The following is a 26606-nucleotide window of genomic DNA, read 5'->3' as shown; positions in this document are numbered from 1 at the left end:
AGGACAACACAGGGTCACGGTTTATCTGATGAGCCGAATACATGAATAATCTGAGTGAGGAGCAGCAGACGAGGAAGAGGAGGAGGAAGATGAGGAGGAAGAAGAGGAGAAAGAGGAAGAGGAGAAGGAAGAGGCGGTATAAATAAAGGAGCGGGAGAAGCTGGAGCTCACGCAGAAAACTTGAAGACGGAAACACCGATAACCACAGCGGAGCCGCAGACGAGGAAATCGAACATTTTTCTCATCAGTTTTTAATTATTTTCCACATTTAAAGTAAATTTCTGCCTTATTTAAAAGTTCGGTAGTTTGGTAGTTTGATGGTTTTCATTTCAGTTTTTGATTTTTTTAGGTGTTCCCACTCTGGAGATGGAGAGCCTGCGAGCGGTCGTCTACCTATCCATCTTCCTGTCAGTGATGTCATCCATTTGTCAGGGTGAAAGGTCAACTGAGGGTCAGCTGCCGGCGGCACCGGATGAGCCGACCTTTGGATTTGAACTGGTGAGTGTTTCCCTCACCAGGAGGTTTTATAATTATAAATGTGCATCAGAGTTCAATAAAGTTGTTTTAGTAGAAAAAGTCAAATCCACTGATACATATTGATGATATAATAAAATATAAGTAAATATTGAAGCTCCAGTTTATTGTAGCAAAACCTTTTAAAGTAAATGATGTTGATTTCAAGCTGCCAGTGATATTTAGTGCAACATGTACATAAATACAGCATTTATGAAAACATTCAGGCTTATTCTGAGTAAAATTATGTTAAAATTATTGTTTATTATATTTAATTATTAAAAAAGACAAAATAATGTATGTTTAAGTTCAAATTACACAAGAAACTGTAAAAACTTTCTAAATAATCAGCTGTCAAATGTAAAAATTAAAATAAATAAAAGAGAAAATGGAGGATTCTGTTATTCCAATGAAAAATGGAGGTAAATATGAAATAAAATCAATAAATTTAAAGTAAATAACTGTGACAAAATGGTAAAACAGTGACTTTAGATAAAATCACTAAACATAATATCAATAGTCAATAATAAATAAAAATTTGCATGAACGTAGTTACAGAATTTGAAATTGGTGCTAAATATTTGATTATTTCAGGATATCAGGAGGTTTAAAAACACAATTAACTTATTTTATGTTCAAAAAGCTGAACTGCATGAAAGATCATAAAGATTCAGGACCAAGATTTAAAACTGGTGGTTTATTAGTTTCAGAAACATTTAATCAATGCTGACGATAAGGTCAGGAAATGTCATCAAAAGGTCATGGTGGTGCGTTCGGATGACGCAGGAAAACTCAGAGACACTGAGAGGAAAACAAAATCCCACTATGGTTTAGTTTATTTTACCGTTTTATTCAGGTCATCATTTATAGGGAAAACACGTCTTTCTGTATGAACTGCTCACTATTTCACTCACGTTTTCTTTATTTGTTTATGTTACATTTTCTAAACCTACTGAAAATAACTTCAGCCCAGCCAGCATGGATAGGTGGGCCCCACTTGGGTTTGATGTGGGCTACATGGGTTATGAGTGGGCATGGGTTTTATCTGGGCTAACTGTATGGGACCGATATGGTAACCTAAAATGGGGCCCACTTGGGCTGGCCCATTTGGGCTAAACATATGGGCCTCATTCAGCATTAATGTGGGCTAACTGTGAATGGGGCAGAAGTGGGCAACACTATGTGGGGCCCATGTAGTTTCGGTATCACGGGCCCAACATGGGAAGCCCATGTGGGCTGACCACATTGAACCCACATGAGATAAGTATGGGCTGACCGTACATGGGTTGGACCTGGGCATGCCTATGTAGGCCCCATTCCTTTTTTATGTGGGCTAACTGGGGATGGGGCAGAAGTGGGCAACACTATGTGGGGCCCATGTAGTTTCAGTATCACGGGCCCAACATGGGAAGCCCATGTGGGCTGACCACATTGAACCCACATGAGATAAGTATGGGCTGACCGTACATGGGTTGGACCTGGGCATGCGTATGTAGGCCCCATTCCTTTTTTATGTGGGCTAACTGGGGATGGGGCAGAAGTGGGCAACATTATGTGGGGCCCATGTAGTTTCGGTATCACGGGCCCAACATGGGAAGCCCATTTGGGCTGACCACACTGAACCCACATGAGATAAGTATGGGCTGACCGTACATGGGTTGGACCTGGGCATGCCTATGTAGGCCCCATTCCTTTTTTATGTGGGCTAACTGGGGATGGGGCAGAAGTGGGCAACACTATGTGGGGCCCATGTAGTTTCGGTATCACGGGCCCAACATGGGAAGCCCATGTGGGCTGACCACACTGAACCCACATGAGATAAGTATGGGCTGACCGTACATGGGTTGGACCTGGGCATGCCTATGTAGGCCCCATTCCTTTTTTATGTGGGCTAACTGGGGATGGGGCAGAAGTGGGCAACACTATGTGGGGCCCATGTAGTTTCAGTATCATGGGCCCAACATGGGAAGCCCATGTGGGCTGACCACACTGAACCCACATGAGATAAGTATGGGCTGACCGTACATGGGTTGGACCTGGGCATGCGTATGTAGGCCCCATTCCTTTTTTATGTGGGCTAACTGGGGATGGGGCAGAAGTGGGCAACACTATGTGGGGCCCATGTAGTTTCAGTATCACGGGCCCAACATGGGAAGCCCATGTGGGCTGACCACATTGAACCCACATGAGATAAGTATGGGCTGACCGTACATGGGTTGGACCTGGGCATGCGTATGTAGGCCCCATTCCTTTTTTATGTGGGCTAACTGGGGATGGGGCAGAAGTGGGCAACACTATGTGGGGCCCATGTAGTTTCGGTATCACGGGCCCAACATGGGAAGCCCATTTGGGCTGACCACACTGAACCCACATGAGATAAGTATGGGCTGACCGTACATGGGTTGGACCTGGGCATGCCTATGTAGGCCCCATTCCTTTTTTATGTGGGCTAACTGGGGATGGGGCAGAAGTGGGCAACACTATGTGGGGCCCATGTAGTTTCGGTATCACGGGCCCAACATGGGAAGCCCATGTGGGCTGACCACACTGAACCCACATGAGATAAGTATGGGCTGACCGTACATGGGTTGGACCTGGGCATGCGTATGTAGGCCCCATTCCTTTTTTATGTGGGCTAACTGGGGATGGGGCAGAAGTGGGCAACACTATGTGGGGCCCATGTAGTTTCAGTATCACGGGCCCAACATGGGAAGCCCATGTGGGCTGACCACACTGAACCCACATGAGATAAGTATGGGCTGACCGTACATGGGTTGGACCTGGGCATGCCTATGTAGGCCCCATTCCTTTTTTATGTGGGCTAACTGGGGATGGGGCAGAAGTGGGCAACACTATGTGGGACCCATATGGGCTGACTGCATTGAACCCACATGACATAAGCACGGGCTGACTGTACATGGGTTGGGCCTGGGCATACATATGTAGGCCCCATTCCATTTTTATGTGGGCTAACTGGGGATGGGGCAAAAATGGGCAACACTATGTGGGGCCCATGTAGTTTCAGTATCATGGGCCCAACATGGGAAGCCCATGTGGGCTGACCACACTGAACCCACATGAGATAAGTATGGGCTGACCGTACATGGGTTGGACCTGGGCATGCGTATGTAGGCCCCATTCCTTTTTTATGTGGGCTAACTGGGGATGGGGCAAAAATGGGCAACACTATGTGGGGCCCATGTAGTTTCAGTATCATGGGCCCAACATGGGAAGCCCATGTGGGCTGACCACACTGAACCCACATGACATAAGCATGGGCTGACCATACATGGGTTAGACCTGGGCAGGAAAATGTAGACCTAAATCCTTTTTCATGTGGGGTAATGGGAAAATTTTTTTTAAATCTGATTAGACAATGTGGTTACCCTGTCACTTTTAAACTTTTTACTATATGTCAAAAGCAAAAGCTGCAAGAGCAAGATTATAAAAACTTTGAAAAAAATTATGAGATGTCAGATTGATGGCCTTTAGCTAAGGAAATTGTTACTCAGTTGGCCTGTATTGGAGCTGATAAAAGGTAAATTGTTGAAGCAATTGTATAAGCTTTCTACAAAATGAAAAGCTCTCCTTGGATGGTTACCTCGTCTTGGAGGTCATAAAGAGTTATTGTATTTGAACCATGCTCACTACATGATTTCTGTGTCTGGCTCATTTACTAAAACCGACATTACACTAGGGTTCCAGAAGACCAAAATATGCTTCAATGCTTTATTTTTTAAACCAGTTCAGTATTGTTCAAGCTACACTTTGAAGTCCTAGCATTTTACTTTTTATTATTTTACACTAGAACAGTCCAGATGTCCTAACATTTTTGTGACATTATCTGTTAAATATGCATAATCTTCTGCTGCTCACTCAAAATAGGTAATGGTTCAGAGTGGACTTTTGTCCTTGCTTCTTTTTTTAAATGTAATTTAATTTTATTTTATTATCAATAGGATGTTCAGACATCCAAAGTGTTCATTGCAGCTTTTTCACAGAAGGACTTAATTCTTATTTGGAGAAATAGTTCAGATCAGATCATCGTGAAAAATATTACAAAATGTTTAGAAAATGAATTCAAACAAAACTCAAGTGAGAAAGACAAGAGTAAAATTTTTAGCATCTGTTTTTTCATCTGTAAACATTTTCCAAGTTGTCAGCATAAATAAAATAAAAAAACTAAACATTTCTATTAATGATTATTTTTTATATCTTTTAATCTTTTTTCAATAATCTTTTTAACCTTTTTGTTCATTTTTTCTCTGGCACCGTTGCCAATAAAGGTTGGTGAATTGAAGTAGATACTTTACACATCCACTAAAGAAAGTAGTTCCAAAACACATTTGAATAAGGACGACTATATTTATTTATTTTTATTGAGAAAATTTGTGAGTGCTACATCGGTTTTACATTTGTTAAACCGATGTATTACTCTCAAAATTAATCTCGTGTTTCTTGGAGAACGTACAATTGTTAACTGCGGATGGATATGCGGTTTCAAAATCAAACGTAGTCCCATCAGTCCGTTGGCGCGGAGTCTGCAGGTTCGCTGGCCTTCTACTAAAGAATCTGTAAGTACACTTCTGTCTGTTTTGTCTGTGTCAAATTTTAGGGAGAGATTTTAAATCGCTAGTTAAAACATTTGTTGCTCGTAATGGTTCGGATGACCGGAGTACCCCGAAAGACCTAATTAGTTGTTTCTTCTTTTTTTTGGCTTTTTTTTTTGTTTTTCTTTTAGGTGATTTTTTTTATATTGTTAAAACACACACAATAAGTCATCTGCCATTATTGAGGTAAGAATATTTGGATGCAGAGCGATTTCAAACTGTTCTGGGCCAGATCATTTTCAAATACGCTGCGGCGCCATTCACCGGTAAATTTGAGCGCCAACGCGGCAGAATAAAATCGGTTCACTAATGAATCTACGTTGCTAGCGGAGGTTGCTTTTAAAGTACCTTGACACGATAAAACCACTTACATTATTTATAAAGAGTAACTACTTCGCTTTCATTCTGTGTACATGGGTTTTTAACAATCTTTCTCGCAGCCAATTAAGCCAGCATGCATAGCTGGGATCCATTAATTGTGCATTTTTAATTATTATTATATTTTTTTCTTCATGAAACTGCATTGAATCGTGTCGTTATGGGCTAGATAGGTAATGATGAATGGGCATGGGTTTTGTCTGGGCTAACTACAGGAGGCCCATATGTTTAACCTAAAATGGGACCCATATTGTCAGCCCATTTGGGCTAAATGTAGACTGTATTCAGCATTATTGTGGGCTAACTGAGAATGGGACAGAAATGGGCAACACGAAATGGGGCCCATGTGGTTTCAGTATATTTGGCATAAAAGCTTTTTTGTAAATAGAATGAAGGCATAGTAGTAAATATTTTAAAATCATGTTTGTTTTATTGTGTAAGTGACATTTTAAAGCGTTTTATTCTGTCATCGTTTGACTGCAAAAAACATGACAAGTGGGTGTTTAGGTCTCAACTAGCCATTTGTTTGGTCAATGCAAATGGGAGCTTTAGATTTACCAATGTTTTAATACTTTTTAAAAAATTATTTTCTACAGACTACTATGGAGAAGCGTGAAGAAGGCTTGCAAGGGCAGAAGTGACATCAGATCTTCAAAGAGATAATGATATTCCAGAAAAGCGACGTAGAAGGTAACGTGGAACAGGGACTTCTGTAACACACAACTCTAGATCAGTGGTTCTTAACCTGGGTTCGATTGAACCCCAGGGGTTCGGCGGAGCCTCTGCCGCGGAGGGAAAAAAAACTTGTGTAAAGTCGTGATGCGCCGCTTTGCCATCATTTGCTGCGGAGGATCACGTTACATTGCTTAGCCAATCAGTGCTGCGGAGGAGCGCAGGGATGGGGCAAGGAGGGGGGGGGGGTTCGGTGAATGCGCATATGAAACTGGGGGGTTCGGTACCTCAAAAAAGGTTAAGAACCACTGCTCTAGATCTTCTGTCTCCCTGGTTGTCATTTGAGCTGCTCTCAGTTCTTTTACCCATTTGGTTCTCCTTGCTTTACTTTTTCCTTCTAATCCTTCAAAATTTATTGACTTAAATTGATACAGACATTAACAATTGGCATTTTGTTCATGTATAAAAAGTAAGCTTATAAACTATATATGTGTGAAACAATATATAGCTTATAACAAATCAATTAATAAAAACTAAATGTATCATGTGTCCTGATTTTAAAATGTTGTCTTGTAATTGTCATTATACTTAAGGTTGTCATGGTTGCAGAAATTGGAGGAGGGTCCTTAGATGATGCAGTACAACAAGCTGTGCGATTCCTCATGTCCCCTGAATTGGCCCTCCAGTTCAACCTGTTTGGCCGACATAGGAAACAAGTTCCGGGACCTGCGTCTCTGATGTTTTGTATGGTAAAGATCAGTTTTTATATTCACGTTTTTTCTTGAACATTTGTTAATTTTGGTTGTCTTATGCCTTTTGTTCATTTTTAGTAATCTTTTTTTTTTTTTTTTTCTTAAGATTAAAAACTGAGACTTCAATTTTTGGTTTAATTCACATAGTATTCTTTCACTGTGCTCTCAAGAACTTAAAGATTTGATTGCTGACAAAATTTGAAGGTAATATTGTTTGCATTTCAAACAGTATTAACAAAATATACAAGACCATGATAGAACCTTTATGTCAGTAGTTGATTTATATACATTAATATATTTTAAATTTACAATAAGAATATAGTGTGTGTACTAGGGATGCTCCGATCAGGTTTTTTGCTTCCAATTCTGATACCGATCACCCATGGGGCCCATCTCTGCCGATCATCTGGATTGGCTGTTATTTTTTCACTTTAGGTATAAATGATAACATGTTATCTGGCAAAATTAAAAAGTCTGCGCAGTGTGACGGAAAGAGTAGATCAGCTGCACACACAGGCTGCGAATGAGATACAGGTGATCTGCAACAAGAGGCCGTGATCAGCGATCACCAATCAAACACATTTTCACGGAAATTAACCGATTATGATTGCTGATCGATCTGCACACCTCTATGTACATAATAATAATGACTCCAGAGTGCTTTGATTTTGGCAGATCCCTGCAAGCATTTCTGCCCCTTGAAGGGGAAGAGATGCACATTTCATTAATGTTACATTGTACTAAAAGTAAAACACTAATGCAATTTCTACCTTTGCTTGTTTTTTAGGGGCACTTAAAAGAAATGGATCCATCCACGGAATCACACAAAGATACGGAAAAGGCACTCGAAGTGGGTTACTGGAGCCCCGGACAGAGGTGGAAATAGAAAAGTTAGAGCGACTAGAGCCAGCTCAGACTCAGGTGGGCAGGTTCCAAGATGGACAGTTACAATGATGTATGAGAGCTTTCAAGTGTGGCATATAGGTTATTAAAAATATTTGACAAAAATGTAGTGTGAAAGAGCTATGTAGGTGTGTGTGTGTGTGTGTTGATATATATTTATATGTATTTATATATAGATGTACAGATCTATCTATATAGTTGCATATCTAGATATAGATCTATATACATTTATGTATCTATACATATTTACATAACTAGATGCATAGTTATCTAGATAACAAGATATAGTTATTTAGAAATATAACTAGATATATAGATCTATATATATAGAGATAAATATATATTTACATAGCTAGAAATCTAGTTATATAGATAATTATATATCTACATATAGATCTATGTTTATACATTTGTTATATTAAACTAGTTTCTGTTATTTTCAAATCTGCCATATGAATAATTTTGTAGATTTCTTTTGCCAGTGCATTTCTTGTGGCATCATTTGCTCTGTGTTAATAAAGCTCTTATAATTGACGAGTTAAAAAAACTGAATATTTTAAATTACCAAATAAAAACCTTGACCAAAAGACATTTTTCATCTCTTTTTCTTTAATGCAGGTTTTGTGCTAAAGCATTTTAATACTTTGGTTTGTTGATTAAGATTGTATATCTATTAATGTAATTCACTTTCAGGTTAGGTGAGAAAGACCCCATTGTTCCTACTGGAATGAGGCATCTGGGCCCCACTGAAAACCCAGTCAGCACCCATTTAAATCTACCTGGGCAAACCCATGTGGGGCCACCATGGAACCCGTGGACAAACCCACTTGGTACCCATATTCTAGCCCAGTTTAGACCCAGTTGGGGCCCAGGTAAAAATGAAAGCTCCCAAGTGGGGCCAAGATGGGCCTCATGTAAGTTACCCATCTGGGCCCCACTGAAAACCCAGTCAGCACCCATTTAAATCTACCTGGGCAAACCCATGTGGGGCCACCATGGAACCCGTGGACAAACCCACTTGGTGCCCATATTCTAGCCCAGTTTAGACCCAGTTGGGGCCCAGGTAAAAATGAAAGCTCCCAAGTGGGGCCAAGATGGGCCTCATGTAAGTTACCCATCTGGGCCCCACTGAAAACCCAGTCAGCACCCATTTAAATCTACCTGGGCAAATCCATATGGGGCCACCATGGAACCCGTGGACAAACCCACTTGGTACCCATATTCTAGCCCAGTTTAGACCCAGTTGGGGCCCAGGTAAAAATTAATGAAAGCTCCCAAGTGGGGCCCAGATGGGCCTCATGTAAGTTACCCATCTGGGCCCCACTCAAAACCCAGTCAGCACCCATTTAAATTACCTGGGCAAACCCATGTGGGGCCACCATGGAACCCGTGGACAAACCCACTTGGTACCCATATTCTAGCCCAGTTTAGACCCAGTTGGGGCCCAGGTAAAAATTAATGAAAGCTCCCAAGTGGGGCCCAGATGGGCCTCATGTAAGTTACCCATCTGGGCCCCACTCAAAACCCAGTCAGCACCCATTTAAATTACCTGGGCAAACCCATGTGGGGCCACCATGGAACCCGCGGACAAACCCACTTGGTACCCATATTCTAGCCCAGTTTAGACCCAGTTGGGGCCCAGGTAAAAATTAATGAAAGCTCCCAAGTGGGGCCCAGATGGGCCTCATGTAAGTTACCCATATGGGCCCCACTCAAAACCCAGTCAGCACCCATTTAAATCTAACTGGGCAAACCCATGTGGGGCCACCATGGAACCCGCGGACAAACCCACTTGGTACCCATATTCTAGCCCAGTTTAGACCCAGTTGGGGCCCAGGTAAAAATTAATGAAAGCTCCCAAGTGGGGCCCAGATGGGCCTCATGTAAGTTACCCATCTGGGCCCCACTCAAAACCCAGTCAGCACCCATTTAAATTACCTGGGCAAACCCATATGGGGCCACCATGGAACCCGTGGACAAACCCACTTGGTACCCATATTCTAGCCCAGTTTAGACCCAGTTGGGGCCCAGGTAAAAATTAATGAAAGCTCCCAAGTGGGGCCCAGATGGGCCTCATGTAAGTTACCCATCTGGGCCCCACTCAAAACCCAGTCAGCACCCATTTAAATCTAACTGGGCAAACCCATGTGGGGCCACCATGGAACCCGCGGACAAACCCATTTGGGGCCCATATTGGCAGCCCACTTTTATCCCATATGGGGCCCACATGGGTATGCTGGCTGGGAGGTAGATAAAACAGAACTTAGATAAATTAAATATATTTTCTGTGTTAGTTTGACAAAATACATGTACTTTCAGTTATCTTAATTTTCTTTTTATTCTCACTCAACTTAAACAAATCATGTTACTTTACTACAATTTTCTATCAAGTCTCTTAAATCAACTAATATTTTATCTGCATTAACTAAATTCAAACATCAACAGGTTCCACAGAAATGAATTCATTTGGTTTAATGCAAATTTATCTTCTTTATTTAACACCAAATAAGAAAAAGAATATCGATTGACAAACAAGAACAGATTTTCACTTTTAAAGTGCGTCATATTTGGAAAAGCTAAGCCTTAGCGATGTCAAATAAATATTAATCCTAAAGGGATGGAAATGGTAGATTTAATGTTTGTTTATTAAAATAAAATATTTCAAACAAACAGTTTACGGTTTACTCTTGAGTTTTAGCCATTACAGCCAGCCTCTTGTAGTTTGAGTTATTAGTTAGCTCGCTAGCAGTTACCTCAAGCTGTTGCTAGCTTGTTAGGAGCTAGCAGTTTATTAAGCAAACTGTCAGCTCCAGCAGTTAGCAGGGAGTCAGTTATTAGCTTAAAACATCTGCTATCTAGTTAAGTTTCCATTTTTAAGTCTTGGAGGTGGTAGTTAGCTTAGGTAACTGTTAGCTTGTTAGCAGTTAATTTATTAAGCAAACTGTCAACTTCAGGTTAAGATAACTGCTAATTCTGGTGATTTGTCAGTTAGCTCATTAGTAGCTAAACTAACTAGTAATTCAAGTATGTAACTGTTTGCATGTTAAGTGTTAGCAGTGAGCTTGAGCTAAATAACTTGGGGAGAAGAATTACAATCAATCAATCAATCAATCAATCAATCAATCAATCAATCAATCAATCAATCAATCAATCAGGTTTATTCAGCACATTTCAGCACATTTCAGCAACCTGGCAGTTCAAAGTGCTTTACATCATAAAAAGACAATTTTCTGTTGGTATTTAGCCTCTAATGTAAACACGTAACTGTGAGTTTGTTAGCAGTTAATCATTTCTGAAACAAACTACAAACTCTAGCAGTTGGCTAAGAGTTAGCAGTTAAATTGAGTTAACTGCTAACTCTGGCATAGCGTTAGCATCTGGCTAAATGTTAAGCTGTTCACAGTTCTGGCAGCTAATTGCTAACTAGTAGCTACAATTTTAACATGCAAGTTTCCAGCAGTTAAGTTAACTATTAACTCCATCTCTTAGAAAATGAAAATTAGCTAGTTAGCAGCTAGTTAGCAGTTAACAACTACTACTACTACTACTACTACTACTACTTCTAACTGTAGTATTTAATTACACACATTAAAACTATAACAATTTTTGTGTTATTAAGTTGGAAAATAAATAAAAATTGTCCAAACGAAGCGTAATATAAAGAAATATAACAAAATGACTGTAAAAGCCTCCGTTAGCAGAGTTGTCCTGCCGACAGACTCACCGAGCCGCCATGTGGCCAGAAACTGTCAGACAGGTGTGAACGTCTTATTTGTGTGAACGTCTTATTTGTGTCGCTGACGGCGTGTCTGTGTCTGGTTTGCGTGAGCAGGCTGAAGCTCTGCAGGGTCTCCTGGACGAAGCTGACAGCAGAGTCGGCCTCTCCGTGGAGAAGAAGGCCAGCGTCATCCCCAGGGTGAGAACATGACTGACGGCTTTCGAACCGCACACGGCAGCTGCTGCCGCCAACATCAGAATCACTGAGCACAACCACTGTTGGCTTCAACCAAAACTGGGTTTGATGTTCTGTTATTTTCTGAGGCGAGAAATGTGATTTTATTAATCAAAATATCAATCAGATTTATTTGTGCAGCATCGAGTTGGTTCAAAGTTCATGAATACACAAATACAAAAAGTCACAAAAACACAGATTTGAGAACAAATATTACATTTATATGAAAAACATGGGTAGATATCATTTTATGCATGTTGGCCAATATAGTAAAAAAGTCTCAAAACAATTCATATTTTTTATAAACTAAAAAGATTGAAATGTATTTAACAGAAGCTTCAGTGACAAAAAGAATAATTTCCCCTTTAGTTTTAAAGCCACCATGTCTATTGGTCTAATTAATTATCAGGAGGAAATCCAGTGTATCGTCTTGTCTAATTAATTTTTCTTTCTAACAATGTCTGCAATCTGTTTGCACCAAACACTAAAAACACAGGAAATCCTGGTGTTGAAGCTCTGCTTTAATTAACTCAATAAAATGACAAATCAGATTAAATCAGATTAAATCGGACTAAATCAGATTAAATTGAGCCTGCTGTGTGTCCTGTCAGTGCGACGTGGGCGAGCGCTGTGCGATGAAACACGGACCTCGGATTGGCCGACTCTGCGACTGCCTGAGGGGAACGGCCTGCAACACCTTCTTCCTGCGCTGCTACTGATCGTTACTTTTATCCTGTGAGGAAGTGAAATCTAATCGTTAATCTATAATCGGGTCAAACGGACCCGGTCCTCACAGATAGAAGAACGCACTGACTCTCTCTCTCCTGTTCGTCTCAGTGTTTTTGATTTAAAGTTTGTCTGTAATTCAGATTAATTTGTTTTTGTTAGTAAAGATTTTTCACAAAGCTGTGTTACGGAAAAGATTTTATGATTTTCTAATTTATTCACCTGATGAGTCAAACACAAACTTTTGTTGTCAGATAAATTTGAAATATGTCTTTAACACATAAATGTGGATTATTGTATTTATTCTTGAAGCACAGACGTAAACATTTAGTTCAGGTTGTTTGTCTTTCTCTGTTGTAAATTATTTTTAAAGTATCTGAAATTCAATGTTTACTTAAAGTTTACTGTTTGTCCTCTGGTATATAAAGTTATTTGAAACAGATGTTATTCTTTATCTGCCTATTTGTATGTTTTTGTCTGTGAATCTTTATCGTTTTTGCAATTAAATAAATGGTGGTGTACCACAGAGCTCAGTACAAAGACCTCTGCTTTTCTTCACTGCTTTGTGTCATATTAAAATGTAATTTAAATTTACATGCAGATGAAGATCTGCTGGATGGTTGTTTACTGGTGTTAAGTAATAATACTGAAAAAAAACACACAAATAGATTCTGTGTTTAAACTCCTTGTTTGTTTAACTAAAGTTAAGAGAAAAAGGGAACATAAAACAGATTTAACTCATATCTCCAATTGTAAATGTAACCGTATGGCAACTCTGTATAAGAAAAATATATATAATTGCTCTTTATAAACATGGCTAAAATCCAGACATTGTGGTTTTTACCATATTAAAAAAAATGTGTTTGAAAAAAAATGTTTACATACAAGTTAGTGAAGCACAACTTTCGTTTCAGTACGCTACACAACATCCAATAATAAAGTAGTGATAAAATCTTCAGCTTATTTTAGCACTTCAATAATCCATATTTATTTAGAAATATAGATCAACAGATTGAAACCTACAGAATGGCGCTACATGCAGTCATTTAAGGCCCGTGTTTCTTTACCCAGTGGGTCTGTGATGAGACAAAATGGTGGATTGTAAGTTCTGCTCCGAATCTGAGCAGCATTGATACTTTACTTAATTTAGCAGGTCAAACAAGTATTAAACACATATCTGTCTTCCTTTTTGTACATTAACTCTGTTTTGGAAAAGCCTAAAAAACACCGAGAGAGTAAAAATCGTTTTTCCAAAATTTTGAGGTTTCCATCAATCTTTTCTTAAGCAATACTTCAAAATCAATGATGAAAGTTTAATCAGTTTCTCTTCTCCCAAAAGCTAACATGTAGCATTAGCTAGAAATGACGAATCGAGCCAAACAGGATGTTGTTGTGTGAAAACTAAGTTATTTATAGAGTTTGAGACACCCGTTAAACGTCCACTGGAAATATGTAGAAAAGTGAGACTTTCAGCTGCTTCCATTCACTCCACTTCAGAAATTAAGGACAACAGGAGAGAAATCTGAAGCTTCTGTTAAATACATTTCATTTTCCTTTTTAGTAAAATATTTACTATTGTGCTAAAGAAATACAACGATGGTTTACTTTTCTCCCTGCAAAACACAAAATCTTACCAAGTATTTTTGATCTAGTTTCTTGTGCATTTGTACATTTGAAATAAAATAACACTGACTTACAAGCAACTATTCAGAAAGATATAACTCCTCAGTATTGATGAAAAAGTTCTAGTTTTATTGGCAAATTATTCCACTTACAACAAAACATTTTCCTACATTACATACAGTATAAATATATAAAACTTTTTTATAGATATTTTGCTGAAAAGTTACTTGTAAGTTAGTTCTGTCATATTTCAAATGTACTAAGAGATTTTCACTAGAAACTAGATCAAAATACTTGGTAAGATTTTTTGTTTTTACATTGCTATAATAAACTTGCTTTGTAATTTTCCTCTTTGTTCATGTTTTTTGCTTCCTGTCTAGTGAGAAATGCTCGCCTCCAGCTGAGTTTCCATTACCAGAATCGTCCAATCAGAGCGAGCCGGGTCTGATTAAGGAAACCTTTAACATGTCATTCAGGCGGGCGTAGATTTATCAGCCAGAATCAGGAACAGGATGGCATTTAGCTCCCAGCTTCCAGCCCTCAAAGATAAGATGGAGTAATTACTGGATCCAGAACCTGCAGAGCTGCAATAAGAAGCAGGCTGATGCTGACACACATTCACACATTCAGGGCATTTCAAAGGTTTTCACACCCATTGTTACTATTGCAAACGTCAAGGTATTTAAATTTTTATGCAATAAACCAACACAAAGTTGGCATAATTTTAAAACTATTTCAATGTATTAGGTTTTATTATGAAAATAATCTGAAAAGAGTACCTGGCATCTGTTTTAGCTCCACCGAGTCAAGTTTTCACTACCATTCCCTTAATATATATAGTTTTTACCAGGTTCCACATCAAGAAAATTTAGAGCATTACCACAGCCTGCTCACTTGTTTCAGGGCTGGACTTTGACTGGGCCAAAGGAGGTCGGTTTTCCGTCTTTACTCGTTTACGGATTCTAACCGGATTTTCTGTAGGACTGTTCAACATGCTTTTGATATATATTGAATAGCATCCAGATGTTTTCATAAATCTTTTCTTTTGAAAAATTCTATCAGCTGGATTTGTGACTACAGGTGGAAATTGGCACTTAGAGCAGTAACCTGGAGCAGTGGTTAATACGGTCCGTTTTAAATAAAATAGATCATAAATCTGTACTTCGCTCCACTCATCTTCCTGCTGACAAAAAGCCCCCCCAACAGCATGATGATCCCACCACCATTTTCCACCATATGGATCTTAGTTTTCCTCCACACATTTTTCTTTTACTGCAGGTAAAAGAAAAGTTCTGGTAAAAAAAAAAAGACCAGAACACCTTAATCTTTCACGTTTGTTGTGCTCTCTACATGCTTTGAGGCAGGTTACAATGGTGACTTCTTGTGGCTTTCATTCAATTATTTATCTCCTTAAAAATACTTATTTTAAAACATTACACTAACTCACATGTTCACAATATACAGCTCAAATTTATTTCACATTAGAAATACATTCCAGTTTTGTTCTTGGCATAAACATGAAGTAAAACTGAGTCATGATGAACTTGGAACGATGCTTCAACAAATAACACGTCAGTGATTTCACATGGAGAAGGCAATGATCTGGTGCAATTCAATGCACTGAATCATCGGGGCCCTAACCCAGTAAAGCTCATGATTCAGTATAGCTTATTGAATCATGTTTTAGTCTAAAATAACTATTTTATTCTAATTTGATAAACTAGGATGAAGCAAAGCTATGATTTGAAATTGAATGAGAAAAACTTTCACAAGAAGGAATTGTATCCTAATTCTGTATGTTTAATGTCCAGGTTGAGGGAAGATCTATCATCTTCTCGTCCTGCTAAGGATTTAATTATGTGGTAAGGGTGTTAAAAAAGTGCTTTAGCTGAAGGACTGGAGTTTCATATCCCTAATCGAGATTTAATTTTTAAAAAACTCACTACGTCCAATTACCAAAAAAGTTAGATTTTTTTTTATGCACATCAGTAAATCCATGCCACCTTAATAAAATCCCCACAGCCAGTGGTTTTGCTTCTTTCTAAAATGTTAAAGCAACATTTTTGAGTTTTTTTTTTTACCTTATAAATAGTCTCACCTGCTGCTTCGAACACATTTAAGGTGATTTTTTTTTAGTCATGAGACAGCAGAGCACAATGGTTCCTGTCCTTCATGAATTCTCATGTGAGAATTTAAATATAAGATTTTGCTGAATCCTTGACCACAAGCGGAACAACTAAAGGCTTTTTCTCCGCTGTGAACTCTTGTGTGGTTCACAAAGTCCTGTTTCCTCCTAAAAGCCGCTGCACAGACAGAGCAGTTGAAAGGTTTTTCTCCTGTGTGGATTCTCGTGTGCTCCATCAGAGCGTTCTTCCATTTAAAAGCAGACTTGCACACGGTGCAGGTGTAGGGTTTCTCCCCCGTGTGACTCCTCATGTGACGGTTCAAGCCCGCGTTGTGTCGATAACTCTGACTGCAGATGGAGCAGATGAAAGGTTTCTCACCCGTGTGGGTTCTCATGTGCTGCTTTAGTGTATATTTCCTTTTGAAGGATGCATCACACAGGGTGCAGCCGTAGGGTCTCTCTCCCGTATGAATTCTCATATGTTCCACATAGGAATTCTTCCATGTGAACGTTGCGTTACAGACGGCACAGCTGAAGGGTTTTTCCCCAGTGTGGATCCTCGTGTGCTCCAGGAAAGTGTTTTTCCATCTGAAGGTGGCCTTACAGAAGGAGCAGGTGTACGGTTTTTCCCCTGTGTGGCTCCTCATGTGGCGGCTCAGTCCCACACTGTGTCGGTAGCTTTGGCCACAGATGGAACAGCTGAATGGTTTCTCGCCTGTGTGGGTTCTCAGGTGTTGGACTAAAGTATACTTTCTTTTAAAAGTTGCATCACAAAAAGAGCAGCTGAAGGGTCTCCCTCCTGTGTGGACTTTTCTGTGTCTCAAAAGACGTTCCCTGCGGCTGAACGCTTTCCCGCAATCAGTGCAGGTGTGTAGTTTATACTCGATGTCACAGATTATATCACCTGATTTTAAACTTGGCTGTGGTTCGCCGCTCTCCTCCCAGTTTCCATCGCTGACATCCGTCTCTGAAGAACCAGAACTTTTTTCTTCATGATCTGATTCTGAACATTCATCTGGTTCTGGTCCCATAAAGTTTTCATTCTCTTCAGTCTGGGTTTGATGAATCTTTGTAGACTGAGATTTCTCTTCATCCTCTTCACTCTTGATGGTATTCAATTTGAACTCAATAATCTCGGCTTCCTCCTGCTCTTCTTTAATCTGTGGGTGGTTCTGGTCATCCTGGTCCAGTTTGGGACTGCGGGCCTGCTCCTCTTTGATTACTTTCAGCTGCTGGACGTCTGCAGGAAACAAAACAGATCACAAAACCGCATTAGCTTTAAGTATATACACCTGGTCTAAATACAACTTATTAAACACTCACTGTGGTACCAAGCAACAAAATGAGAAAAGCACATATTGAATACATCTAGAACAGAAGTGAACATAACATAAATGTAAACATCCTGAATTGAAACTGGATCTTTTTTTTATGATTGTGCCTTACTAAAGTATTCACATTTTATTCCATCCAGCCAATCAATGTATTTATTTGGAATCATATAGACAGATATTTCTTTTTTCATTTTCTTGCAATAAGAGAATTGGAGGGAAATTTCTCAATGTGCAAAGTTTGTAGAGCTATACACAAACAGATTTAAAATTGTAATTTTTTTATTTATTTTGACAACAATGTAAATTACCTGCCATGAATGCACTGCTTTCTGTTGGTTTATTGATTAAAAATCATAATAAATACACCAATGTTAGAGATTGTCAGCTGAAAAACTGGAAAAGTTAAAGACACAAATAATTTTGGACGGCAGTGCATGCGTACAAAATTATATTTTTGCCAATTGCGCCCATATTAGATACCTGAATGATTCATTATCACATTTATGTTAAATTCCCATTTTTAATACAAAGATATGTTTAATGTTTCTTATGAAAACAAACATAAATAAAAACTCAAGTTCATGCCACTACCTTCCATATTATGTTCATAAATATCCAACCTGAAAGTGATTTAACTTCAATGAAAAAAAACAGATTACCGTTAGTTTCGGTTGATTCATCGGAGGGTTTTAATCTCAGATCCTCCAGCGATGACATTTTAGCTGCTACTTCTCACACAAACACAGCCAGCTCCCCGTCAATCTGTCTGCTTATTTATCTTCATCATCCTGACTGCTTCAAGCTAACGCACTGTCAAGCTAACGTCGGCAGCTAAGCAGCCTAACTGACGCCAAATCAGGTAAAAATATATTTTAAAAACAATTTGAGTAAAACGTGACAATCAAAAAACTATTATACACTTAACTACTTAATTACAACGACTGAATGTTGGGAACACAAACGGCTAATAGAGCAACCGCTTAGAATGAACCACTTCCGTTGATGCACCATGATACATCCTGGTGGCCTTCAAAATAAAAGCCTCAAATCCGCTGACCTATTCAATAAATTTGATTATTTAAAAATCCATCTATTTCAGAGAGTCCATCACCAAGTGAAGAAAATTATATATATTAATTAGACTTATATATATATTAATTAGACAAAATCACAACATTTAATTTCCCTTTTTTACCATTGGAACGTGTGTAGCAGGTTATATCCTGTCGTATGTTCTCCGGGACGAAAGGTGGCAATGTGCATCCTAAAGTGGTTTGTGATCCGCCATTAAACACAAACAAGAACCAACGGATGTGACTTCCTGCTAGCAGCAGAATCCATGTAAAACTATTGTTTATTGTTAAATTTGAGCATTTCTGAGTTGATTTAACCATCCTTATATGTTATAAACATGCCGTACAAACTACAGCGCTTCTTACAGTTTTCTCTCAGTTTTAAAACGGCGTTTATTCCCGGAAACAACAGCAGCTTCGGGTATTAGCTTAGCATGTTAGCTGGAACCAAACCAGTCACACAGGGGAAGAGAGAGTCGTTTTGCAGGACAGACTGGAAATCTGATGGAGTTAAAGGGGAAAAAAGTTTCTGCCGTGCTGGTGTGAAAACATCAGAAAACAAAGATGGAGGGACGGACACACAGAGAGCAGATGGACTCTCGGTTTCAAGGTAACAGGCAGAGAGACAACAGTAACAATAAACGAGCCTTGTTGCTTCTTTTCTTTACGTTGTTTTTAAGGATTGTTTTCCAAAGCACTAAATGTTGTCATTGTACGATTTTTGTTTGCATTTTTCTGTTGCTGTAGCCCATCCTTTTCAAGGCTTGACATGTTATGCAGTTAAAGATTATATTTTTAATTCTGGCGTTGCTGCAGTGTGATTGAATAATTCTCTGTTTGTGCCACTCTAGATTCCTTCTTATTTTTCTCCATACTTAATTTGTTCAAATCATGAAACTAATGTCGAGTTTTTAATGATTTCTCAGAGGAAAAAAGCTGTACCCTTAACTTGTTGACATGTAGTATTTGTTTTAATTCAGCTACATGGGAAGAGTTTCTAGCGTGAATCACCTGCTAAGGTCTGGCTACAAAATGTTGATAAAAGTTAAGGTGAAAAGTATTGTAGCTTCATTTCATTCCCCTTTAGCAACATTAAAATGTTTAAATGATAACAACATTGAGTATGTAGGTTAAAAATTGAAACTACTTTGCTCTTTTTAAAACTTAAATTCTGAGCTAATTTTTGTTAAATTTTGTTTTGTTTTGTTTTGTTTAGGTTTATTGTGTAGGTTTATACACAGAATTAAAACTTTATGCATGTTTGACCTCATCTTTTCATGCAGACTTGTCCAGGATGACGTGCAGGATATAAAATCCCTACACTGGTTGAGGCGTTGACACCAAAACTGGAAAATGTTCTTGGACATATAAGATGGAAATACCACAGGAAAAATCATGTCACTGGAAACGCAGCCTGTGCTCTTCATATGACACTTCAGATGAGAGCCGTGCACTTTAACCTGTTTGTGTTTCCTGCAGACATCCAGCAGCTGATGCGGACGAAAGAGGAACTTCCTGCTGAGGAAGAGAACTGGACTCCCTCACTGGACCAGAACCAGAACCGCCCTGAAATTAAAGAGGAACAGGAAGAGACAAAGATTATAGAGTTCATATTCAACCCTGTCCCTGTAAAGAGCGAGGATGAGGAGGAGAAACCTCATCTCTCAAAGTTTCCTGACTGTCAGACTGAGGAAAACAGAAACTCACTAGAAACAGATGAATGTTTAGAATCAGATGATAAAGATAAAACTTCAGGTTCTTCAGAAACAGATGTCAGTGATGGAAACTGGGAGGAGAGCGATAGAACTAAGCCAGGATTGGACCCTGTTATTAATACATTATCTGTCAATGATATGGTGTATGACACAGGTAAGAAGCTACACAGCTGCCCTGAATGTGGTAAAACTTTTAGCCAAAAGTCAGATGTTTTGAGGCACAGCAGAATCCACACAGGAGAGAAACCTTTCATTTGCTCCATCTGCAACGCAGCTTTTTCTTGGAAGCATGTCTTGGCTCAACACATGAGAACGCACAGTGGAGAAAAACCCTTCAGCTGCTCCATCTGTAGTCAGCGGTTTGGAAGGAAGATACATGTCACCTCTCACATGAGATGTCATACTACAGAAAAACCTTTCACTTGCTCCATTTGTGGTCAAAAGTTCAGCCGGAGGGAAAGTGTGACGCGGCACATGAGACGTCACACTGAAGAAAAACCTTTCAGCTGCTCTGTTTGTGGTCAAGAGTTTGGCAGGAAGGAAAGTCTGACCTATCACATGACTCATCACACTGAAGAAAAACCGTACAGCTGCTCCGTCTGTAACAAAGCTTTTACTTTGAAAATAACTTTAACGGAGCACACGAGAATCCATTCAGAGGAAAGACCATTCACCTGTTCTGTCTGTGGTGCAGCTTTTAAAAGGAAACATACTTTAGCAGAACACACAAAAACCCACACTGGAGAGAGACCTTACAGTTGCTCTGTTTGTGGACGAAGTTTTGTTCAACTTATCAGTTTAACTCGTCATATGAGGGGTCACACGGGAGAAAAACCTTACAGCTGCTCCACCTGCAACAAGACGTTCAAATGGAAACAAACTTTTCTGACGCACACAAAACTACACTGCGGTGAATAATTTTCATCCTGTGAACAGACTCTTACTAAATATCCACGAAGGTTAGACAAAGTCTGGTCATGTTTTCAGTGGCAGGTGAGCTCACGTTGAATCTGCTCTGTTTAAATATAATATGGAAATACCACAGGAAAAATCATGTCATTTTTAACAAAAGAACAGACAAAAAATAAACAAATTAAAACTTATCCATGTGTCCCAGTCAATTAAGTTTGGTGAGTATTTATATATGTATTTATTTTAATTGAAATTGTAATACATAATTAAAAAACACATTATTGTATCAATTTTTTACCTACCCAACTGTTAAATGTTTGTGTAACTAAAGTTTGTTTTTATTTTGAGTTAAAATCATACATGTTTGTTGTAGACTTTAATTATTGTACATTTCTCGCTTCATTCTGAAATTATTTAAGCATTCATCATTGATTCCTAAAGCAAAACACCAGAATCTAATTAATACTCCTGCCCAACCCCTTAACTGCAGACCAATCACATTATCTGTAGCAGTGATAGCCTCGCCCTCCGAGTTTGACAGTTTCATGCAAATTTAATACATGATGATTCCTGTTTAATTGCAGGTTGTTTTTGTCCTAAAATAAAAGAGTTGGAAGTTTGTAATTAAATAATATTTTCAGCATATTTAAATTGTCCACTTTTAAAATGTTCCCTTTCATTACAACTACATGGTAGTAAAGGCACCGTAGGTTTTAGAAATGCATTAAAAGTAAACGATTGAAAACCGACTTGTTTTAGATGCGCTTAGTCATTTTGGTGAGGATTATTTATTTGATTTGTCATCTGAAATAAACTCAACTGCATCTCTGATCTCTGTATGTGTGACTTTTTTTATATGTCTGCCTTGTGTGTTTCTCTGAGACTGTTTAATAGTCAAAGTACACATACACAAGTAAATCCACACCGGATTTCCATCTGAAAATACAATTATGTAGGTATTCTTAAAGACTTTGTGGTACAGATGATGAAAAATATTAACAAGATTATTAAACCAATATATAAATCTTAACATACCACAGGTAAAGCTTTCAATGTTTTCAACAAAAATAAAGCTCTCCAAGGATGACGATAGATTTAGTTTGGTTATTTGACCACTAGATGGCAGTATAACTCCATCTAGAAAACAACTGGCACGTTGCTGTCTCCCAAGCATATTTTTGAGATATTTCCAGTCAAAATATAAGTTAAATAATAACACAACTATATATTTTAAGCATTCCAAGAATTAATTTCCACCCAAATATAAAGTGGTTCTGGTGTTCTTTCACTCAGTATGAACTTCAAATGTAATTTATTTAAAATCATTTTGAATATTGTGATTAAATAATTTCCTTTTTATGTGTAGAATTGTAGCCTAATGTTAAATGTACCAGTACAGACAATAAAGCGCTTTTTACAGATTTCGTCGGGCGGGATACAGATCGAGCTTTTATTTTGAAGGCTAATATGACCCGCTCGCTACCGGAAGTTATTGTCTCCTAGCAGCAGTTGCTAGTGAGCGAAAAAAAGTATTGTTTCCCTTCCCCAGTTTGCTTTTTCATGTGCTGTCAACCTTTGATGGTCTTTTAAACATGCTTTGAAAACCACAGGGGATTTTTATCGTCTTTGAGGAGTAAATATTTTTTGTTGTTTGTATTCGTTTCCTCTCGGGAACGGGAGCTCTGAGTATTAGCATCTTACATTAGCTGGAAACAGACAGTCAGCGATTCAGAGACGCTTTGATCGAGAACAGACCGTTTCTGATGGAGTGTAAGGAGAGAAAGGTTTCTGCTGTGACCAGGTGAAAACCTAAAAAATGAAGCGAAACAATGGAGGAACCGACACTCAGTGAGCAGATGGACTCCGACTTTTATGGTAATTAGGCTTTTCTAAAGCTCTATTATTGTGTTGATATTAAGTCAACAAAAAATAAACCCAACTGAAAACATGAGGCAGAAATAAAACGAGACAAACTTGCAGCAATACTTTTCCATTTATACAAATAACGAATATAAAGAACTATTGCTGACCTATACAATAAAATCTTATGTACAAAATTGCTTATCTTAGCAAACATGTTGTTTATAAATCTTTGATGAGGTTAAATGGAGTTGAAATTTTTATTTTTACACTGATTTAGTTTCCTAAAATGTAAAACTATTGCTCTAGTTGGAAAAGCAGATTTTTCTAAGAAGAAAAATGTTACAAACTAAAGCAACTGTATAAAAATATTATAATCCCTTAGTTTCAGCAGGAAAGTTATCGAACAGAAGTACACCAACACAAAATTGCAGGAAATGTTAATCCTAAAATGTCAAGTTTATTAAGATAAAGTATACCTGTATAAATTGTGTACATATGTGTTTAAAATAGTAATAATAATGCTATAGATACAAGACTACAGACAGTAGTTTTAACCAGTTTGGAATCTGTGCCTGTTTTAATAAAAATGCATGTAATTTTCTGTAATGTGTTTATAGTATGTATGTAAATTTGGTTATGTTCCTATTAAATAATATTTACTAACATAAAGAAATAAGTGCAGCTGGTCACGTTGTTATTTTGGTTTATCAGACTCCATAATCTGACACTGAAAGTTCAATTGGCCCCAATAGAAATTAGAACTGAAATATGGATGGAGAGACATGCCAATTTTTTTCTGATTATCAATAAATTAACTAAATTCTATGAGTTTTGGTATTTTTTTTATACATTTTCCCATTACTTGTGAAAATAATTGTTGGTTTGAAGTAATTATATGGGTATTGCAGGTTTAAAATAGAAATAGGAAGAAAAATGTAGGAATTAAATGGTAAAGGGGCTAACTTGACCCAAGGTCAGCCACAACTAATTTCTCCTGAAAGACTCAAAACCAAAGACAGAAGTAAAAGAAAAGGAAAAATTATACTAGTCCTCTTTGGTCCTCCACACCAAAGAGGACTGATTTGATTTTTAATATGGGAACTGGTTTTAGAAGCTGTGTGTGTTTCCTGCAGATGTCCAGCAGCTGACGGTGGTTAAAGAAGAGCTTCCTCTTGAGGAGGAGGACTGGAGTCCCAGACCAGAACAGGAGGACCAGAAGCCTCCACAGATTAAAGAGGAACAGGAGGAAAATGAGATCACCGAGTTCTTATTTGATCCTGTATCTGTAAAAAATGAAGATGATGAAGAGAAACCTCAGCTCTCAGAGCTTCATCATGACCAGACGGGGCCGAACAGAGACGATACAGGACCAGAACCAGATGAATGTTTGGAAACTGACGAGGAAGACAAAGCATCGGGTTCTTCAGAGACGGACATCAGTGATGGGAACTGGGAGGAGAGCAGCGAAGCTGAATCTGGTTCAGACTCTGTGAGAAACAACAAATCTCCTATAGGTGATGGAAGCTGTGAGAGAGATGAGAAGCTTCACATCTGTAGTGAATGTAGTAAAGCATTCAAACGCAGATCATGTTTGGTACGACACAACAGAATCCACACAGGAGAGAAACCCTTCAGCTGTTCCATCTGTAGCAAATCGTTCACATGGAAACGAGGCTTGGTTATACATATGAGAACGCACAGTGGAGAAAAACCTTTCAGCTGCTCGGTCTGTGGTCAAAGGTTCTCGAGAAAGGAGTCTGTGACCTCTCACATGAGATGTCACTCATCAGAAAAACCTTTCAGCTGCTCTGTTTGTGGGAAAAAGTTCAACAGGAAGGAAAATGTTATTCGCCACATGAGATGTCACACTGAAGAAAAGCCGTTCAGTTGCTCCATCTGTGGACAAAAGTTTGGCAGGAAGGAAAGTTTAAGCTATCACATGACGCATCACACTAAAGAGAGACCCTACAGCTGTTCTGTCTGTAACAAAGCTTTTACTCTGAAAGTAACTTTGATGGAACATACAAAATTTCACACAGAGGACAGACCATTCAGCTGCTCTGTCTGTAAAACTGCTTTTAAAAGAAAAGCCTATCTGACAGAGCACCAAAAAATCCACACCGGAGAGAAACCTTTCAGTTGTTCAGTCTGCGGCCGAAGCTTCCGTCAGTCTAACAGCCTGAAGCGCCACATGAGAAGTCACACAGAAGAAAAGCCTTTCAGCTGCCCCATCTGTCACGCAACATTCAAATGGAAAAGTGCTTGTGTAAAACACGTGAAAAATCACACAGGTGAATAACCAGTGAAGTAGAGACGCAGCGCTTTGCAAATGTATTCATACTCATTAAAATTTACTACGTTTTCTAATGCTACAACAACAAACAGCAGGCCGGGATTTTCATTAATCCAACAATAAGTAGTGAATAATGGTGTGGCAGGAGGAGAATGATTGTTTTCAGTATTATTTTATCAGTTATTGCAATCGGTTGATGGTATTCATCGCTACTGTGGGTGGAACAAGCAGTGACTAGGTTTTTATGAAATGTGTAGCAGATGTTTGGATGGATGGACAAAAATGTGAGCGTGGGATGGAGGTTCATTGTTCAGTAAATCTGAATATTATTTAAAAAGTTCATTTCAGTGACTTAACTTTAAGTGGAACACATTATATAAATTAGTTACACACAGAGCGATGTTTTTAAACTTTTATTTCTTAATTAGAATGATTTTTTTTTTACTTTAAACGAATGAAAATGCAGCATTTCAGATTAAAATACTACATTAAACCAACAAAAAACACATGCAGGACAGAAATGTTGGCTTTGTAAAAAATTATGTTTAATTTTGGATTAAAGGCTGTTTTCAAAGCATACTTTAATCTGACAGACGAATCTCATAATAAATAGGCAGTTTTATGGCTGATTACCAATTTTAGTCAAAGCCGATTTTTGTTGTCCGAAAAGTAACTAAATGTAGCAACAAAATTGCTAACTGCGCATGGCTAGCTTTTTGATTCACTGTTGTTGCAGGAATGTAACCAAAAATTTGCAGGACAGCAAAAAACAAGGACTAGAGTTGTAAATGCTTTAAACTGTTGTAATGTTTCAAAGTGTCCCAGTGAAAATTCAGACATAGGGTTAACTGAGAATCTGTGGTGAGAGTTCAAAATTGAGGTTCTCTGTCCAATCATATAGAGATAAGCTTTATTGTTTAACCCAAAAGACTCATTTTTACTTTACATAAAATGCAAGAAAAAACAGAGATTTTTATTGTTTCAAAGTGACAAAAATGTGAAAAATTCAGGGGTGTGAATATTTTTTATGCAAAGTGTAACAATTTGCCCTGTTTGGATTTTGTTGTGCCTCTTTAATTGATGTGTAACATTAATAAACTCTGCTGCATGTCTGATGCCCATGAATGATTTCTGTCTTAAAAATGATTTAATATAAAAAAAT

The 26606-nt window shown here is 38.4% G+C and overlaps 4 protein-coding genes and 1 long non-coding RNA gene across 7 annotated transcripts; 4 read left to right on the top strand and 1 right to left on the bottom strand.

The window, feature by feature from the left end:
• Positions 1-223: 223 nt before the first annotated feature.
• On the top strand, positions 224-12601 carry cart4 (cocaine- and amphetamine-regulated transcript 4). The gene is made up of 3 exons (XM_088009912.1): positions 224-498; positions 11661-11744; positions 12392-12601. The coding sequence occupies exons 1-3, from the start codon at positions 367-369 to the stop codon at positions 12497-12499; spliced, it is 324 nt and encodes a 107-aa protein (XP_087866038.1). The 5' UTR covers positions 224-366; the 3' UTR covers positions 12500-12601.
• On the top strand, positions 3376-7933 carry LOC148156524 (uncharacterized). Of its 3 annotated transcripts, none has more exons than XR_015764661.1 (4): positions 3376-5087; positions 6098-6191; positions 6767-6922; positions 7713-7933. It is a non-coding gene; the product is annotated as an uncharacterized LOC148156524 (long non-coding RNA). The 3 variants fall into 3 exon arrangements; XR_015764660.1 differs by having other exon boundaries at positions 3376-5309; XR_015764659.1 differs by having other exon boundaries at positions 3382-6191.
• A 2978-nt stretch (positions 12602-15579) lies between the features above and the next one.
• LOC106928512 (uncharacterized) lies at positions 15580-18607 on the bottom strand. The gene is made up of 2 exons (XM_015004814.2): positions 18248-18607; positions 15580-17494 (listed from the first exon to the last, which is right to left on the bottom strand). Exons 1-2 carry the CDS (start codon positions 18303-18305, stop codon positions 16266-16268), a joined length of 1287 nt encoding a protein of 428 aa, XP_014860300.2. The 5' UTR covers positions 18306-18607; the 3' UTR covers positions 15580-16265.
• A 240-nt stretch (positions 18608-18847) lies between these two features.
• On the top strand, positions 18848-22119 carry LOC106928528 (uncharacterized). The gene is made up of 2 exons (XM_015004828.2): positions 18848-19271; positions 20141-22119. The coding sequence occupies exons 1-2, from the start codon at positions 19226-19228 to the stop codon at positions 21292-21294; spliced, it is 1200 nt and encodes a 399-aa protein (XP_014860314.1). The 5' UTR covers positions 18848-19225; the 3' UTR covers positions 21295-22119.
• A 626-nt stretch (positions 22120-22745) lies between these two features.
• LOC106916146 (uncharacterized) lies at positions 22746-26559 on the top strand. The gene is made up of 2 exons (XM_014984239.2): positions 22746-23163; positions 24285-26559. The coding sequence occupies exons 1-2, from the start codon at positions 23118-23120 to the stop codon at positions 25448-25450; spliced, it is 1212 nt and encodes a 403-aa protein (XP_014839725.2). The 5' UTR covers positions 22746-23117; the 3' UTR covers positions 25451-26559.
• Positions 26560-26606: the final 47 nt, after the last annotated feature.

The sequence above is a fragment of the Poecilia mexicana genome, unplaced genomic scaffold (assembly GCF_051168715.1).
Source record: "Poecilia mexicana isolate PSO_F unplaced genomic scaffold, ASM5116871v1 scaffold_11, whole genome shotgun sequence".
NCBI classification, from domain to species: Eukaryota; Metazoa; Chordata; class Actinopteri; order Cyprinodontiformes; family Poeciliidae; genus Poecilia; species Poecilia mexicana.
This window is presented reverse-complemented; position numbering and strand designations above follow the sequence as displayed.